The following is a 14445-nucleotide window of genomic DNA, read 5'->3' on the forward strand; positions in this document are numbered from 1 at the left end:
CAAAAAGACTTACAGAAGACAACTGATTTAGTGGGAGTCACATTTAAGAAATTCTATTTATATTTATCCCCCTTTCTTTACCCACCAAAAAGCACTGCTTCAGTTGTCAAGACATGGATTTGCATGTCTAGAGGGAAAGTCTTACCTCTCTCTAAAAGTGCAAAGCTTCAAAAAGCTATGTAAAGGAAAAAAGGAAGAAAGTATACACTCAAGTGTTTGAGCAAAACATTCCAGAAGTCTTGATGGGCACATTTCTGAGAACAGCATCCATCTACCGAAAAGCTAACAAGGGAATAATAAAAGTAAAAATCTTTCACAGTAGCACATCATAAAGGAGAATACACTTAGGAATACTAAATTAGGTTCCTGATGAATCCTAAAGTTAACCAAATTAAGAAAGTATTTTACTAGGCAATAACTGCTTTAAACCAAGTTCTTCTGGCCGGTGATTTAAATCATGATTGAAAATAAATTCAAATCAAATTCATCCAAATTCTACTCTTAAAGATGGCACTATGATTTAAAATAAATAGTAAAATGTCACTGGTGGTATTAACATATTTATTCATAACTAATGTTTCAAAGGAGTTCATAAAAGATGTTTTATAGTGGTTGACTATGTTTTTTTGGAGTTTGATTAAAATGTTTCCAAAGAAGGCTCAACAAGCTACTAATCCACAGAAGACTCAGAAGAGGTGTACAATGTTCACAATCATCAAATCAAGTTGTACTTACGAGATGCCATGCCAAGTTTCATTTTTCTGATTTCTGGCTTGCAATAAAAGTTTACTTAACAAAATCAGGTTGTTAAATAGCCAGTTTCAACTTAATAACTCTATTATTAATAAAATTTGTTTTCATACTGCAAAGACATGTCCTCATAAAAGAAATATAATTATCTAAGGATATACTAAATATTTGTTTAAAAAATTTGGGGTAAAACCTAATAAAAACAAACAAAACCTGCATCAATGTTTAAAAAATTAAATATTCTTAGAAACTAAATTTTATAAATGTAAAACATTAAAAATTAAATTCTTTAAATCTTCTTGATAAAATCTAAGACAAGACTTAGTCAGTGTCTTTCTTATATTCATCTTTAACTCAGCGTTGTAAGGAAAAGCACCTTTTAATCCCTACAAACCACTGAAACTCTTCTAGTTTATATTAGGTCTCCCTCATTCAGCAAATTAATAATATAAATAAATCAATTTATGACATTATAAGATAAATCCTAATTATAATCATTCAAATGTTCCAAGAATTTCCAGAAATGTACTTAATTAACTGCTATTTTTAAAAGGTTTTTCAGAATTATCTACTTTTGTATCTTTTTTCTCAAAAGGCTAACAAAAAGTCTCTTCCTCATTAATAGGCTCATTAATTCCTGCTTGACCATTCCTTTCTCTCCTATTTTTATTTTTCTCAATTTATAAAATAGTCCTTTACCTTTACTGTACTTACTCTCCTTGCTTTGTACTTCATAAATGTATGCTTTATATTCTATCAGTATTTATAAATATTGATATTTTCCAATTGGTTTGATAAAAACAAAGAGTGTTATGTATGCATAAAGAAGCAGAATCACATGGGTTGTTATTGTCTCATATGTGAGGAAGCCTCTAGATTATTTAGCACAAGCTAAAATACTTGTCATTTGGTTGTACAATCACAATGAACTAATACATAAGCCCTAATTAAATCGTTTGTGAATCTTTTCTCCTTTCTACCTATGCACGTTCTTAAAAAAAATTAGAAAGTCAGTGAACCCATCATAGAAATAAAATAAGGCCTAAAAATTTTTTGTGGTTTTATTAAATACAATTTATAAGTAAACAGATGAAATGCTGATGTGGGAAAGCGAGGAAGAGAAAGAAAAGAAGGAATCAATCTTTTACTAGTGGCAGAGTTCTGACCTGATCAGAGAAAAACAAGGCACAGAAAATTCTTTCAGTTTTCTTTAGGCATTATCTAGGAAAGTTTAAGCAATAGCATATCACTTGATCTCAAACACTGTATGTCATCATCAATAGTTACAGATTACTACAGGAGTAAAGATAGTGTACCAATAAGAGTCAGGATGCTGTTGTTAGTGAACTTGAATTAGAAGCCTAACTTTGACATATATTTATGAGCTTTATAATCACAAGTCTTCATCTATACAAAGAGGGTAATAAAAACACCTATTTCATTAGGTTATTATGAAAATTAGGTAATACATACCAAATGCTTAACAAAATTTCTGATACTTAGAAAATATATTTAAAATGCTAGACATTTATTAATATCTTCACTGTAAGTAAAGCATTTTATTTACACCTCAGGTAGAGCTGATCATAAAACTATTCTACTTGAGACTTTACTGGCTTCTCACTGACCTTAAAGTCCTTAACATAACATACAAGGTACTTCAATAATCACCTCTCATCACTATTACTTTTCTTCTCCAAACCAATCCCTATTAGACTTCAGTTCCTCAAATGTACCAAACTCACTTTGCTTTCCTCCAAGTACTTCCATACGAAGCTTATTTTGCATGCAACATTCTCTCCTATCTCTTTCTTCTTTCAGTGTATAAACATTACTTCTTCCGAGAGCCCATTCCTAACCTGCTGACTAGTCTACATCAATCAGCTTAGTATTGGTGGAATATCTCACAACCAGAATGTGTCAAGACTGAGGATAAAATCCAACATGCTGAGACTGACCTGTTGGAAGGATAAAAAGCGCCCAGCTCTGCTTACCTCCAAACCGTCTGTTATATTAACAATAATGTACTTATTTAAGCCAATGTTAACAAACTACAACCCTTGTGCAAATCTAGCCTGCTGCCTATTTTTGTAAATAAAGTTTTATTGGAATACAGCCATACCATTCATCTAGTATTATCTATGGCTATTTTCATGCTAAAAGGACAAAGTTCAGTAGCTGTAACAGAGGCATATGGCCCAGAAAGCATTCTAACTCATGCAAGTTAGTTTCCTACTGAAACATTCACCTGACTCCACTGTAATTATTTATATATCTGCCCTTCTACATATTTGCTACATTCATAGAATCTCCAAGTAGCACTGACCTGCCACTATGTCCCTATTACCTAAAGTAGTACTTGACAAACAGAAGGAATTCAAATATTGTTGACTGAATAAGTGAACAAATGAATGAATGAGCATATCTGATCAATAACCAATAAATATTTATTAACAACTAACATATATATGAGGAATTCTGAGTGTTAAAAAAGAGTATGACACATTCTCTGTCCTGAATGGTTTAAAAATCAGGTTTACAAAATAAACATGTTAAGCCATAAAATATATATATATGCTATTTCTGGAGCAAAGCAGGGTGCATCTGTCATATATAAATACTACCATGTTAAATGTATACAATGACACAGCCCCTACCCAAAATCCTAATGTTAGATTGTACCAAAAGGTATGAATTTGTGTTGTCAGCACTAACCAGAAGAGACGGCACATTGACATAACACTACCCTGTACTATGACCCACAAAAACCATGAAGATGACTGAAGCAGGCTACTTACAGCTTTTCTGGCCTCAGTACTTGGGGCCCTTCCACTGACACTGTCTATTTTGACTTTGTTCATTGACTTTGTTGAGAATTAAGAAGTAATGACAAATACAACATTATTATCTTGTGAACCTGTCATCCAGGAATCAGTCCCTTGAATACAATCAACTCTGAGTGATGGAAGAATCTAACCTGTAAAAAAGCTGGTTCAGAACTTCAAGAGTAATGTCACCATATGAGACCCTTTCCTGAAACTACCCAACCTCTCTTTTTATTCATGTTCTCATTTTTCTTACCTTTAAAATCACCCAGCTAATGCTCTATGTAATATCAACTTTACACAACTGTGTAAATATTCTAAAAATGTAAAATTTAGTGAAGTAGAAAGCAAAAATTTAATGACCAGTAAAAATCAGTCACTTCACATAGTTATGTAATACTGAAATGTAAACCAAAAGGAGGAGGGAAAGAAAGAAACAAGGAGTATCTCCTTGACTGACATAATTTACTTGTCCTCTTAGTCCATATTTTTCAGTCTCAGAAACCTACTCTATATCCCCTGTTCAAATCTACCACCCTCCTTTCTCCTTTTATCAACAGATATCCCCCATACCCTCTCTGATCCTCATTCCATTCTACCAATTCAGGCTAAGTCAGCCTCCCTATCCTTAAAACCAGATATCCAACCCTATCTCCTCTCCTGTAATATTTGACAATCCTTAGAACTAGAAAAAGACAGAATTCAGAATTTTGCAGGACCACAAGTGCTCAATGCGCATTAATGGTTGTAGGGTGGTCAGGGAAAAGAAAGTCTCATAAAGTTATATTCTTCCAAAATCCACCACAAATTTATCATTTCAAAGAATACATAAAAGCCAAGAATCTGGGCGGTTCTATATAATATCACTATAAATCTGGATAAAAAATTAACACATAGACAACAGTGAAAAAGAGAGGGATAAGAAGAGTTCCATATCCTTCAATAAACTAAATTCTTCACAGGCTCAAGATCTCAAGAAACCATATCCAAGATATTGGTAAGCTCTTCAATTTAACACTGAAAAATGATACACTAAAGATAAACACTTTTGTATTGAAGTATTAAAGTGAACATACCTAAGATGTTGAAAGGCTGAAAAAAGAGGATAAATTCCAAGATGTTCTACTTCATAGAAGCTGCAATTTAAGCTACTAAACAAGATTCTGTTTCATTTTAACATCTTCTAATTTAATAAACAGTTATGAGTGGACTTCAAGCTCCAAATTGGACAGAGTCAGGATAACTGTTTCAATTATATCAATTCTAGAAAAATAATATTCTGGGTCTTTTATACATATACACTTATTCTAACAAACACATAATACCTGAATATTAACCAAGTCCTCATTCTGTATTGAAAGAGGTCTAACCAATAGTAAATCACATGGTTTTCTCCTTTTGTTCCATCTTTATCCTTTTCCCCTAACAGTTTTATAATAAGCTAACAGACATTTTAATCATCAAGTAGTCTTCAAATTTTAATCCGTATTCATGATAAAGGAAATGGAACTTTCCTAACAAATCATGTAAATTTTCCTTTACTGAGATACTAAGGTTTGACAGTGTTGTTTGTTTCTAAGATTTGCTATGTAAGTATTAAATGAAAACAGGAATAGAAAGGAAACAGCAATAATTTGAGGTAACTATTTTAATTTATCTCTTCTCCCTTCTCTATTGTATCCTCCTCTTTTTTCCATCTAAGAAAAACCACAGAGGATGAAAATTTAGTTTGAATATTGCTATGGAATCAATGAGTTATCACTGCTTTAGATTTGCTTCAACTTACCCACGTTTGATGTTGTGTAATTCCTTATCTTTGTTTTTATCCTTCTCCTTTTCTCTTTTCTCCTTATCTCTGCCTTTACGTCGTTCTCTATCCCGAGACCTACTACGTGTTCTTCTGTGACTGGACCTTTCACTGCTTCGACTATGGGAACGTGGACGAGGTCTTGACCGGGACCTACAGTAAGTAGATTTCATTAAATACATTTAATGAATATTTTGTATTATGAAATAAAAATTTCCTTAAAAATTATCTGAAAGAAAAAGATTTAGTTTTAGTTAAGGATTCAGCAGTTAAATAAGTGTGAAAAGCAAGCATCTAAATATGATTCTTTATGAATAAGTACTCTGTTAGAATGATACATGAGGGAAATATATGTTGTCAACAAACTTTAAAGGAAATTAAGGCTTACTCAAAAAGTGTTTGTTTAGTCAAAAAGTCTTAAAGTTCAAATCAAGTCTTCATTATTCAAATCTCATCAAGATAACATAACAAATCTAAATGTATCCAATCTAATTTTCAAGGATAGGGTCTTCTCTATTCTTACAATCTCTGCATCTATATTGATTCAACCTTATTTCCTATTTCTAATTGTTACAATAAAACTATTCCTCTAGTCTACTACAATCTAGCTATCCTTTGTATAAAATGAAGGACAAAATTAGGTCGGATACATTATGTGCTTTTAAAAAGTAAAGATTTTTAGATCCTGTCTTAACAGTATTGACAAGAAAGCCTCCACCAGACTGATGATCTCACAGAAACTATAAAAATAAACTATCTGAAGTCACTGAATAGTGATCAAAAGAAGGCATTGACCTTTAAAAAGAACAAAACCTTACTATTTATATATGTTGCTGACTTATGTAATGTAATTTCAAGCAATTAGATTATGAACCAAGAATGATGGGCAAGCCAACACATGGGAAAAGAAACAGCAATAAGAAAGTTTGCCATTTTATCAGTTTCTTTTCTGATGACAAGCCTAAGTCTGCCATGCCGGACAGATAAACCTCCAACAGAAAACTTTTAAATTTCTGGCCTGAAAAATCAGAACAGAGATTCAGGGCAACCATCACAAAAGGAAAATGAAAGGGAAATCCTGCAAAAGAGTCAGAAGAGGAAGCCAAAAATTCTAGATGTAATTCTGTTCAAATCTCTAGCTGAACCCTACATCATGAATATGAACAGCAGATTCCAAATAGCTAAGGACAAGAGAACTGAATTAAAATTTCAACTGCCCCCAAAGAGACTGGATTTTTATAATGTTAATTGAACTAAGTTAATTCCCTGCTTTAAAAAAAAAAAAGTAAACAAAAAAATCAATATTCTTTGGAGAAAAATAACAGAATACAGAGTATTAAAAAAAATGACATTCACCATGTCCATGATACAATCCAAAGTTACTAGATGTACAGTGAAACGTGAACAATGTGATTAACTCTCAAGAGAAAAAAATAGTCAATAATGACCAACCTTGAGATGAGCCAGATGTTGAAATTAGCAGGCAGGATTTTAAAATAGTAAGTATAACTATGTTTATAATCAATATAAAGTAAAGACATCTCTGAAGAAAAATAATAGAAAATACAAAAATTCTGTAACTGAAAAATACAATATCCAAAATTAGTATTACACTAAATGAGAGCAAAAGCAGAGTGATAATAACAAAGGAAAAAAATTCTGTGTACTTCAAAACAAATAAATCAAACTTATCCAATCTGAAGAATTAAGAGGGAAAAAAGGCTGTTAAAAGAAAGAAAAAGCCCTGGGATCTGTGTATTCAAGTGTCTAACATGTTTATTTAAACCCAAAAGTAGAGAAAAATAATGAGGCAGAAAATTATTTTTTTTAAGTGGTGGTCAAAATTTCCCCAAATTTAGTGAATGAAAAGTTTACAGATTCCAGAAGTTTAGTGAACACCAAAATAAATATGAAGACCATGACTAGTAATACTATAGTCAAGCTGATGAAAACTAAAGGTGTAGAAAAATCTTGAAAGTATTCAGGAAAAAAGTTGACACACTACATACAAGGGAACAATGATATGAAATACTGCTGGCTTCTCATCAGAAACAATAAAGATCAGACGACAATGGAATAAAATTCTTAACATGGTGAAAGAAAAAAAAAATCACCCCAGAATTTTATATCCAGCAAAAATATCCCTCAAAAATAAAAGTAAATCAAAGACATTTTTGAGATAAAGGAAAAGTAAACCATAATCATCAACAATTACTAATCTGCATCATAGTAAGTACTAAAATAAGTTCTTCAGGCTGAAGAGAATGATAAATGATGGAAACTTGGATCTTCAGAAAGGAAATGAAGACCACTGGAAATGGTAAATATATGGGTAAATGTAAAAACTACTTCCCTTTATTTAAAATATGTATGCACTTGAAGTAAGAACTACAATATTTTACTATAGGGTTTATGAAGGGAGATATAATACATATAATCGCTACAAAATAAAGTATGGAGCAGATAAACAGACATGTACAGTTAGAAGATTTGTTTCTACATTTCACATGAATGGTGAACAGTAACTCTAAGTACACTGAAATGGTAAGAGTATATATGTAATCCTTACAGCAACTACTTAAAGAAAAGGGAAAAAAAAAAAAAAGAATAAGAAGGATAAATGAATGCCGAGAAGTGTAGCTAAAGAGATGAACTAAAAGAGAATTCTTTAAAATATTCATTAATCCAAAAGAAGGCTAGGAGGGAGGGTATAGCTCAAGTGGTAGAACCCACACTTAGCAAACACAAGGTCCTGGGTTCAATCCCCAGCAACTCCTCTAAAAATAAATAAATAACTAAACCTAATTACCTCCTCCAAAAATAAATTTTTTTTTAATTTTTAAAAGAAGGCTAGAAAGCAAGTACAAGGAAACAAACAAAAAAGGGACAATAAAAGAGTAGACAAATCTAAACATATTAGTAATTAATTTAATTAATTTTAATTAAAATGAATTAATTTCATTAAAAAGCAGAGCTGTATCTCCTTTTCTCTGTCATTATGATATGGAGTTGACTCTGTTCCTCACATGTCTTCTCACAAGACTCAGGATCAAGCAATTCCTGACCAAGAAACCAAAGTACAGTCCCATTTCCCAATGGATTCAAATGAAAATAAGCACTAAAATCAGGTACAACTCCAAAATGAAACAATGGAGAAGAAACAAGCTGGGTCTATATGAAATCACACAGGAGATGTCACATATACTTATGCTCTATCAAGGTCATTTACATCTTAACATATCACTCTGAAAGCATCACTACTATCTGGACAGTTGAATGTGTTTCAATTAAAAAAATGACTTTTTACTTTGTTTCTATGTTTCTGCACTGGTAGGCTGGTTCAGTAATAAATATGTGACACCTTTTGTTTGAGAGGAAAAATAGCACAGCTTGTCCAAATTAATTTATTAAGCAACACACAACTATACATGGTCTACAAGATATGCAATTTAAATACAGACACAGGTTGAAAATAAATGGTTAAAAATAGATATATCATGTAAACAGCAAACACAGAAAGGCTGGAATGAATATATTAAAATCAAATAAACTAGAGTGTATCACCTTAGACACTTAGAAACTAAGAGTATCACCCCAAATAATAATGTACACTTCATGTGATCAAAGGGTCAATTCATAAGTAGAAGTCATACAGAATATGTTTATTGTACCACAACAGAATTAAATTAGAATTCAATAACAATAAAGCATCTAGAAAAAACCCAAAGGTGTAGAAATACACTTCTGAATAAGTCACGAGTCAAGTAAGAAATCACAAGAGAAATGAGAAAATATTTTAAACTGAAAGACAATGAAAATACAGCATATAAGAATTTGTGTGATGCAGCTAAAGCAATGTTTAGAGGAGATTTTATAGCTTTAAATATTTATATTAGAAAAGAAGAAAAGTCTAAAATCAATTACCTAATGTTTCATCTTTAGAAGCTAGAAACAAGAGCAAAGTAAACCCAAAGTAAGTAGAAGAAAGGAAACATTAAAGAGCAAAACTCAATGGAGTAGGAAGCAATAAAGAAAATTAACAAAGCCAAAATCTGGTTTGCTGAGAATATCAAAAATATTTGGTAAATCCCTGACTAGACTGATAAAGCAAAAAAAAAAAAAAGCAAACACAAATAACAACAACAAAAAAAATTTGTGGATAAAGAAATTGTATGAACTAGTCACATGTACTTTGGACATGTGTAGAACTTGAAGTGAATCATATGAGTTTTGGTGGTAGTTAGTTCTGTCATCTTTCATCCCTAACTGGTTCGTTCAGTGAATAGAAAGCAATACTGTATCATAAGACCACAAATTCTTTTTTAAAATGTGATTTTGAGAAGTTACAATATTTATTGCAAGGAATGTCGACATCAGTTCATTATCCTAATCTACAAAATTTAAATTTCCATCATTTTCTCTTTCACTACTCCCTCTCTTAATTTTGACAAATGCTTCTTTCCACATAAAGTTTTAATTTACAATTTATTGCCCCCACAGATGTTATCTATTCATTTCTAATTCAGTCTTTTATTATATGTGGATATACAGAAATTTTAACAGATTATTCCAAAATCTTTGAACAATAATTAGAATTTAAAGTTTTCTGGCTGGGGGAGGGTATAAAGCTCAGTGATAGAGTGTGTGCTTAGCATGTACAAAGTCCTGGGTTCAATCCCCAGTACCTCCATTAAAAAAAATAAATAAACCTAATTACCTTACCCCCCCAAAAAAAAATCCTTAAAGTTTTCCAGTTAAAAGAAAATAACAGTCATAACAATAATAATAATAATAATAAAGGGGGCCTTTTTTTGTGATAACCACAGCCTCTATATATATATATATATATGGCATGTGTATATATATATTGCACTATATATATTGCATGTATATACAGTATACTATCTTAATTTGGTTCTATTTTATGAATCTGGAAATTAGTTTTCACTTAACTAGTAAAAAAGCAGAGTAACAAAAGTAGAGTAACAAATCTTGGTTTAAACACTAACAACAAACCTCTAAGAGCTTCTTTATCTTAAGTAAAACCTCAAAGTAAGCTCATTTCTTAGTGGTTTGTCACTAAGAAAAATATACTGTTGGACAAAATGTGTAATCACTTGTGGATTTCAGATAAGGCACATTTTGGTGAAATCTTTTTTTTTTTAACTGTATCTTTAAAACTAAATGTATCTCCTCTTAATATAACCATAGCTACAGAAGCAGTAAGTTAAAAAATAAAGGATTTCTCATATAACAGTGTCCTCAAACAAGTTACTTCCTCTCTGGCATCTATATCTTCCTCTACAAAATGAGGACAATAACTACCTTTCAGGACTATAATAAAGATTAAATAATAGTATCTAACTGAATTGTGAGGTAGCAGACAAGTAATTTGGGAGGAGGCAGGCACAAAGAAAGATATGAAAGAGAAAGAAGAATGAAGTGCTGATCTGAATGAATGAATCAAATCTCAATCAGATCATAATGAAATGTTTCCCTGATACATAGCTAATCCAGTAAAGAGAAGTATTCTGATTTTGATAGATCTTTAAAATCTTAAGGCTGGCATAAGGATTACTTAAGTTTCAATACATTTCTTTTATATAGGAAGGTAAATAATCATAATCTTGGTTAAAGATCCACATCTTCTCCACAGGAAACCCTCGCTAGCCAAATACATGATCATCACTAGTTTGCTGTAACAGGAAAATCATATCACCTATCATTCAAGCCTTTGGAAAATAAAAGGGGATATTTTTTAGAGTCAAGGAAGGCACTGTAACACACGGACAACAGGCAGAAATTGGCACTGTCCCAGAGTAACCAGAAAGTAGGATCACACTATCTATCCCCATCACAGCAAAGCTAGATACCGCAATTAGAGGCCTTCTGTCAATTACTATCTGCCTCACTCTCCCCATAGCAACTACTTCCCTAATTTCTACTCCTCCCAACTTACCCAATTCATGAATTAATTATCTCCAAATGCATCTCATGGTTTTCCCTATCATAAAGATTCTACCATAGAAAACATATGCCTACCATTCTCCAAAAATATCCTGCTCATTATGTCTTCATACAAGCAACCCATGACATTCTGGAATACTCTTTTACAAATATTGCTGATGTGGCTCAATGACCTATGATAGTAATTATCAGTTATATGAGTTAAGTGCTCACGCTATCAAATTTAAAGAAAGTAATAAGTTTAAAAATATCACAGTATGCAATAGAAGCTATTGGCCTTTCCACCCAATGTCTTAATATTCATTATTTTAATTCTCATATTTGAGGCCTCTTAACCTTGCCTATAGGCTACAAGAAGCAAAAAAAAAAAAAAAAAAAAAAGACTCTGGAGAGAAGAAATGGGGAAAAGAGAGCAAATCCAAAACACAGTTTTCACAACATTATTAAAGGCTGCTAAAAAGGACCACAAAGTCAAACACAGGTTTTAAATGAATTAAGCTGCTGACTTTTAGTTTTCATGAGAATCACTTTGCATAATTTTGAGTAAAACTCACATGCAGACTATGAACAATCCCATTTACTTTATTAAGTAAACATAATTACATATTTGAAGGCTTTCCATCAGGAAAAAAGTAATAGATCAGAGTAAAGAGATTCCCTACCCTGACCAAACAGATTAGAAAGTCAAAGAAACTATACTAAAATTTAAGATATTATTTTTTCCCTCATTCCTTAAATAAATACCTTTCTGATAAATCACTCTAGAAGTCTCTAGAGTACCAAAGCCAATATGGAAATATATTATAAGCAAAGAAACATTTGATAAAAAATGTGGCAATCTAGAACACACAATATATAAGCAATAAATGGACAGCAAGATGTCCTATTATATCAGATAAATGCTTTCAATATCTACAGAATAGGAAGAATCACCATAACATCCCTACATAAAATGAATTACTGCCCTCAAAAAACAATTTTTCAAGTTTCTTAATTGGCTAATGAGTTCTAAACACATGTAATCAAAACAAATATCCTAATATTTTGTCTTTCAAAAAAAAACTACAATACTTCAAATACTCTCTTAACTAGAATAGTATAAAGATTACATTTGCCATAAAATAAAACCATAATTAAAATTACACTTAAAAATTTTACACTGAATAAACTAACATGGACTCTATATCAGGATGGTATTTTGAACATGGATATCTACTTTCACCCCCAATTAAAATCCAACTAAAATCATAACAAAAGGGGGAATTTTTTTAACAGAACCTATACTATAGGGAAGAGATACACTTTGAAAAAGGATGTGTCCACTAGCGGCTTGGTGGTGAAAGAAAACCAGAAATCAAGGTGCTGAAGCTCAAGGCTCTATAAAAACAAGAGGACATCAAAGGATCTAAAAAAAGACCTACCTTTTCCCATAAAGTTCCCCATTTATTAAAGAAATTCCACCTCACTATACTAAAAATAGTACAGTGCCATTCAAGAAATCTTATAAGTCACTAAAAATCTTCAGCCCATCCACTGAATTGTCTGTTACTGCTGATTCAAGAAAATTCTAAACATTATCATGAACAACAACAAAAAAGAATCCAACATCCATACAAAGTAACTATAAGAAAAGAATCAAAGTTAGAATCAAATTTTTTCAGGTGACACAAATACACATCACACACACACACACACAAAACAATGAAGCAGAAGAGACTATAACATAACACTCCAACATTAATTAAATACAGCATATAATAAGAGACAGGCATAAGTGATAAAAGGGCCATGAAAAAGAAACTATTAAAAAATAAAACTTGTAGAAAGGACCAGAAAAAAGCAATAGATGAGGCAGACAGTTAATATCAAACCTCACTGAGGCTCCAGAATAAGAAAAAACAAGTAACAGAGCTAATATTACAATCAGAATCCAAGGACATTTTTGGAACTAAGAGAATCTACATGTAGAAAGGATCTACTGTGTATCTGGGGAAATGGATTAACCATAGCCAACTCTTAGACATAGTCTGAAGAAGTTATTGCACGTTAATAATAAAGGAAAAGAACGCTCTAATCAAGTCACTAATAAAGTCAAATTGGCATCAGTCTTCTCAACTGCAAGATACACAGCAAAACAATGACTTTAATATTCTTTGGGGAACTCAAGGGGAAAAAGTGTGCTCACCATGTTACATCTAGTTAAGATATCCTTCAACTATCAAAACTACAAGGAAAAATATGACAAGAGTGCTAATTTACGTCTGACTCTAATAAGTCAAGGGCCTGCTCTAATTTCTAGATTAAGCACTCAAAGTAAAAATAACAGAAAGTAAGCTAACAAACTAATAGAGAAGAAAGTAAAATAAAAGTAATCCAAAGCAGAAAAAAAAATGGATTTGACAAACAGAAAACAAAGAAGACAGAAGATTTAGATCCAAATATAACAGTAATCAATAAACATAAACAGACTAAATTATACGTTTGAAGGAAAAAGACTATCAAACTGAAAAACAGAAAACTATAGAGAGCTTTCAAAATTAACATGTTAAATATAAAAACAGAAAGTTCGAAAATAAAAGGATAGGGAAAGATATCATACAAGCACTAACAAAAAGATAGTGAAGTCATATCAATATTAGACAATGCAGACCTCAAAGTAAGAAATATTTCTAGAAATAGAGATGTTTCATGATAGGATCATTCCAAAAGGAATACAAAACTATTCTGAATTTGCATACATTTAATAAAAGAGCCTCAAAATATATAAAGCAGGAGCTGGTAGAACTTGATGGAAAACAGACAAATCCACAATCAAGATTTGTCTGTGAGCTCTCTTAATAACTGATAAAATAAGCAAGTTTTAAAAGAAAAAAAAAGTAAAGATACAGAAGATTTGAACAAATAGTTAAATTCACTTATTTAACTGTATTCATTGCTAATCAAGTGTATCTGTAATATAAACCTAAACTAAACCTTATGATGGGCCATAAAGCTAATGTCAACAGATTTCAAAGTTGAAAGGTATTCAGATTGTGTTTTCTGAAGGAAGGGAGGGAGGGAGGAAAGGAGGAAGGAAGGAAGGAAGGGAGGCAAGCA

At 31.6% G+C, this 14445-nt stretch overlaps 1 protein-coding gene across 4 annotated transcripts in view; it reads right to left on the reverse strand.

Moving 5' to 3' along the window:
* The window catches only part of RSRC1 (arginine and serine rich coiled-coil 1), a 349746-nt gene that overhangs the window by 264967 nt on the left and 70334 nt on the right, over positions 1-14445 (reverse strand). For 3 of the 4 annotated variants that reach the window (XM_032485537.1, XM_032485521.1, XM_032485531.1), the window contains exon 4: positions 5362-5535. The exons of the other annotated variant lie outside the window; for it this stretch is intronic. In XM_032485537.1, the coding sequence (XP_032341428.1) occupies positions 5362-5535 (174 nt within the window). The remainder of the gene's footprint in view (positions 1-5361; positions 5536-14445) is intronic. 4 annotated transcript variants of the gene reach the window in all.

The sequence above is a fragment of the Camelus ferus genome, chromosome 1 (assembly GCF_009834535.1).
Source record: "Camelus ferus isolate YT-003-E chromosome 1, BCGSAC_Cfer_1.0, whole genome shotgun sequence".
Lineage (NCBI taxonomy): Eukaryota > Metazoa > Chordata > Mammalia > Artiodactyla > Camelidae > Camelus > Camelus ferus.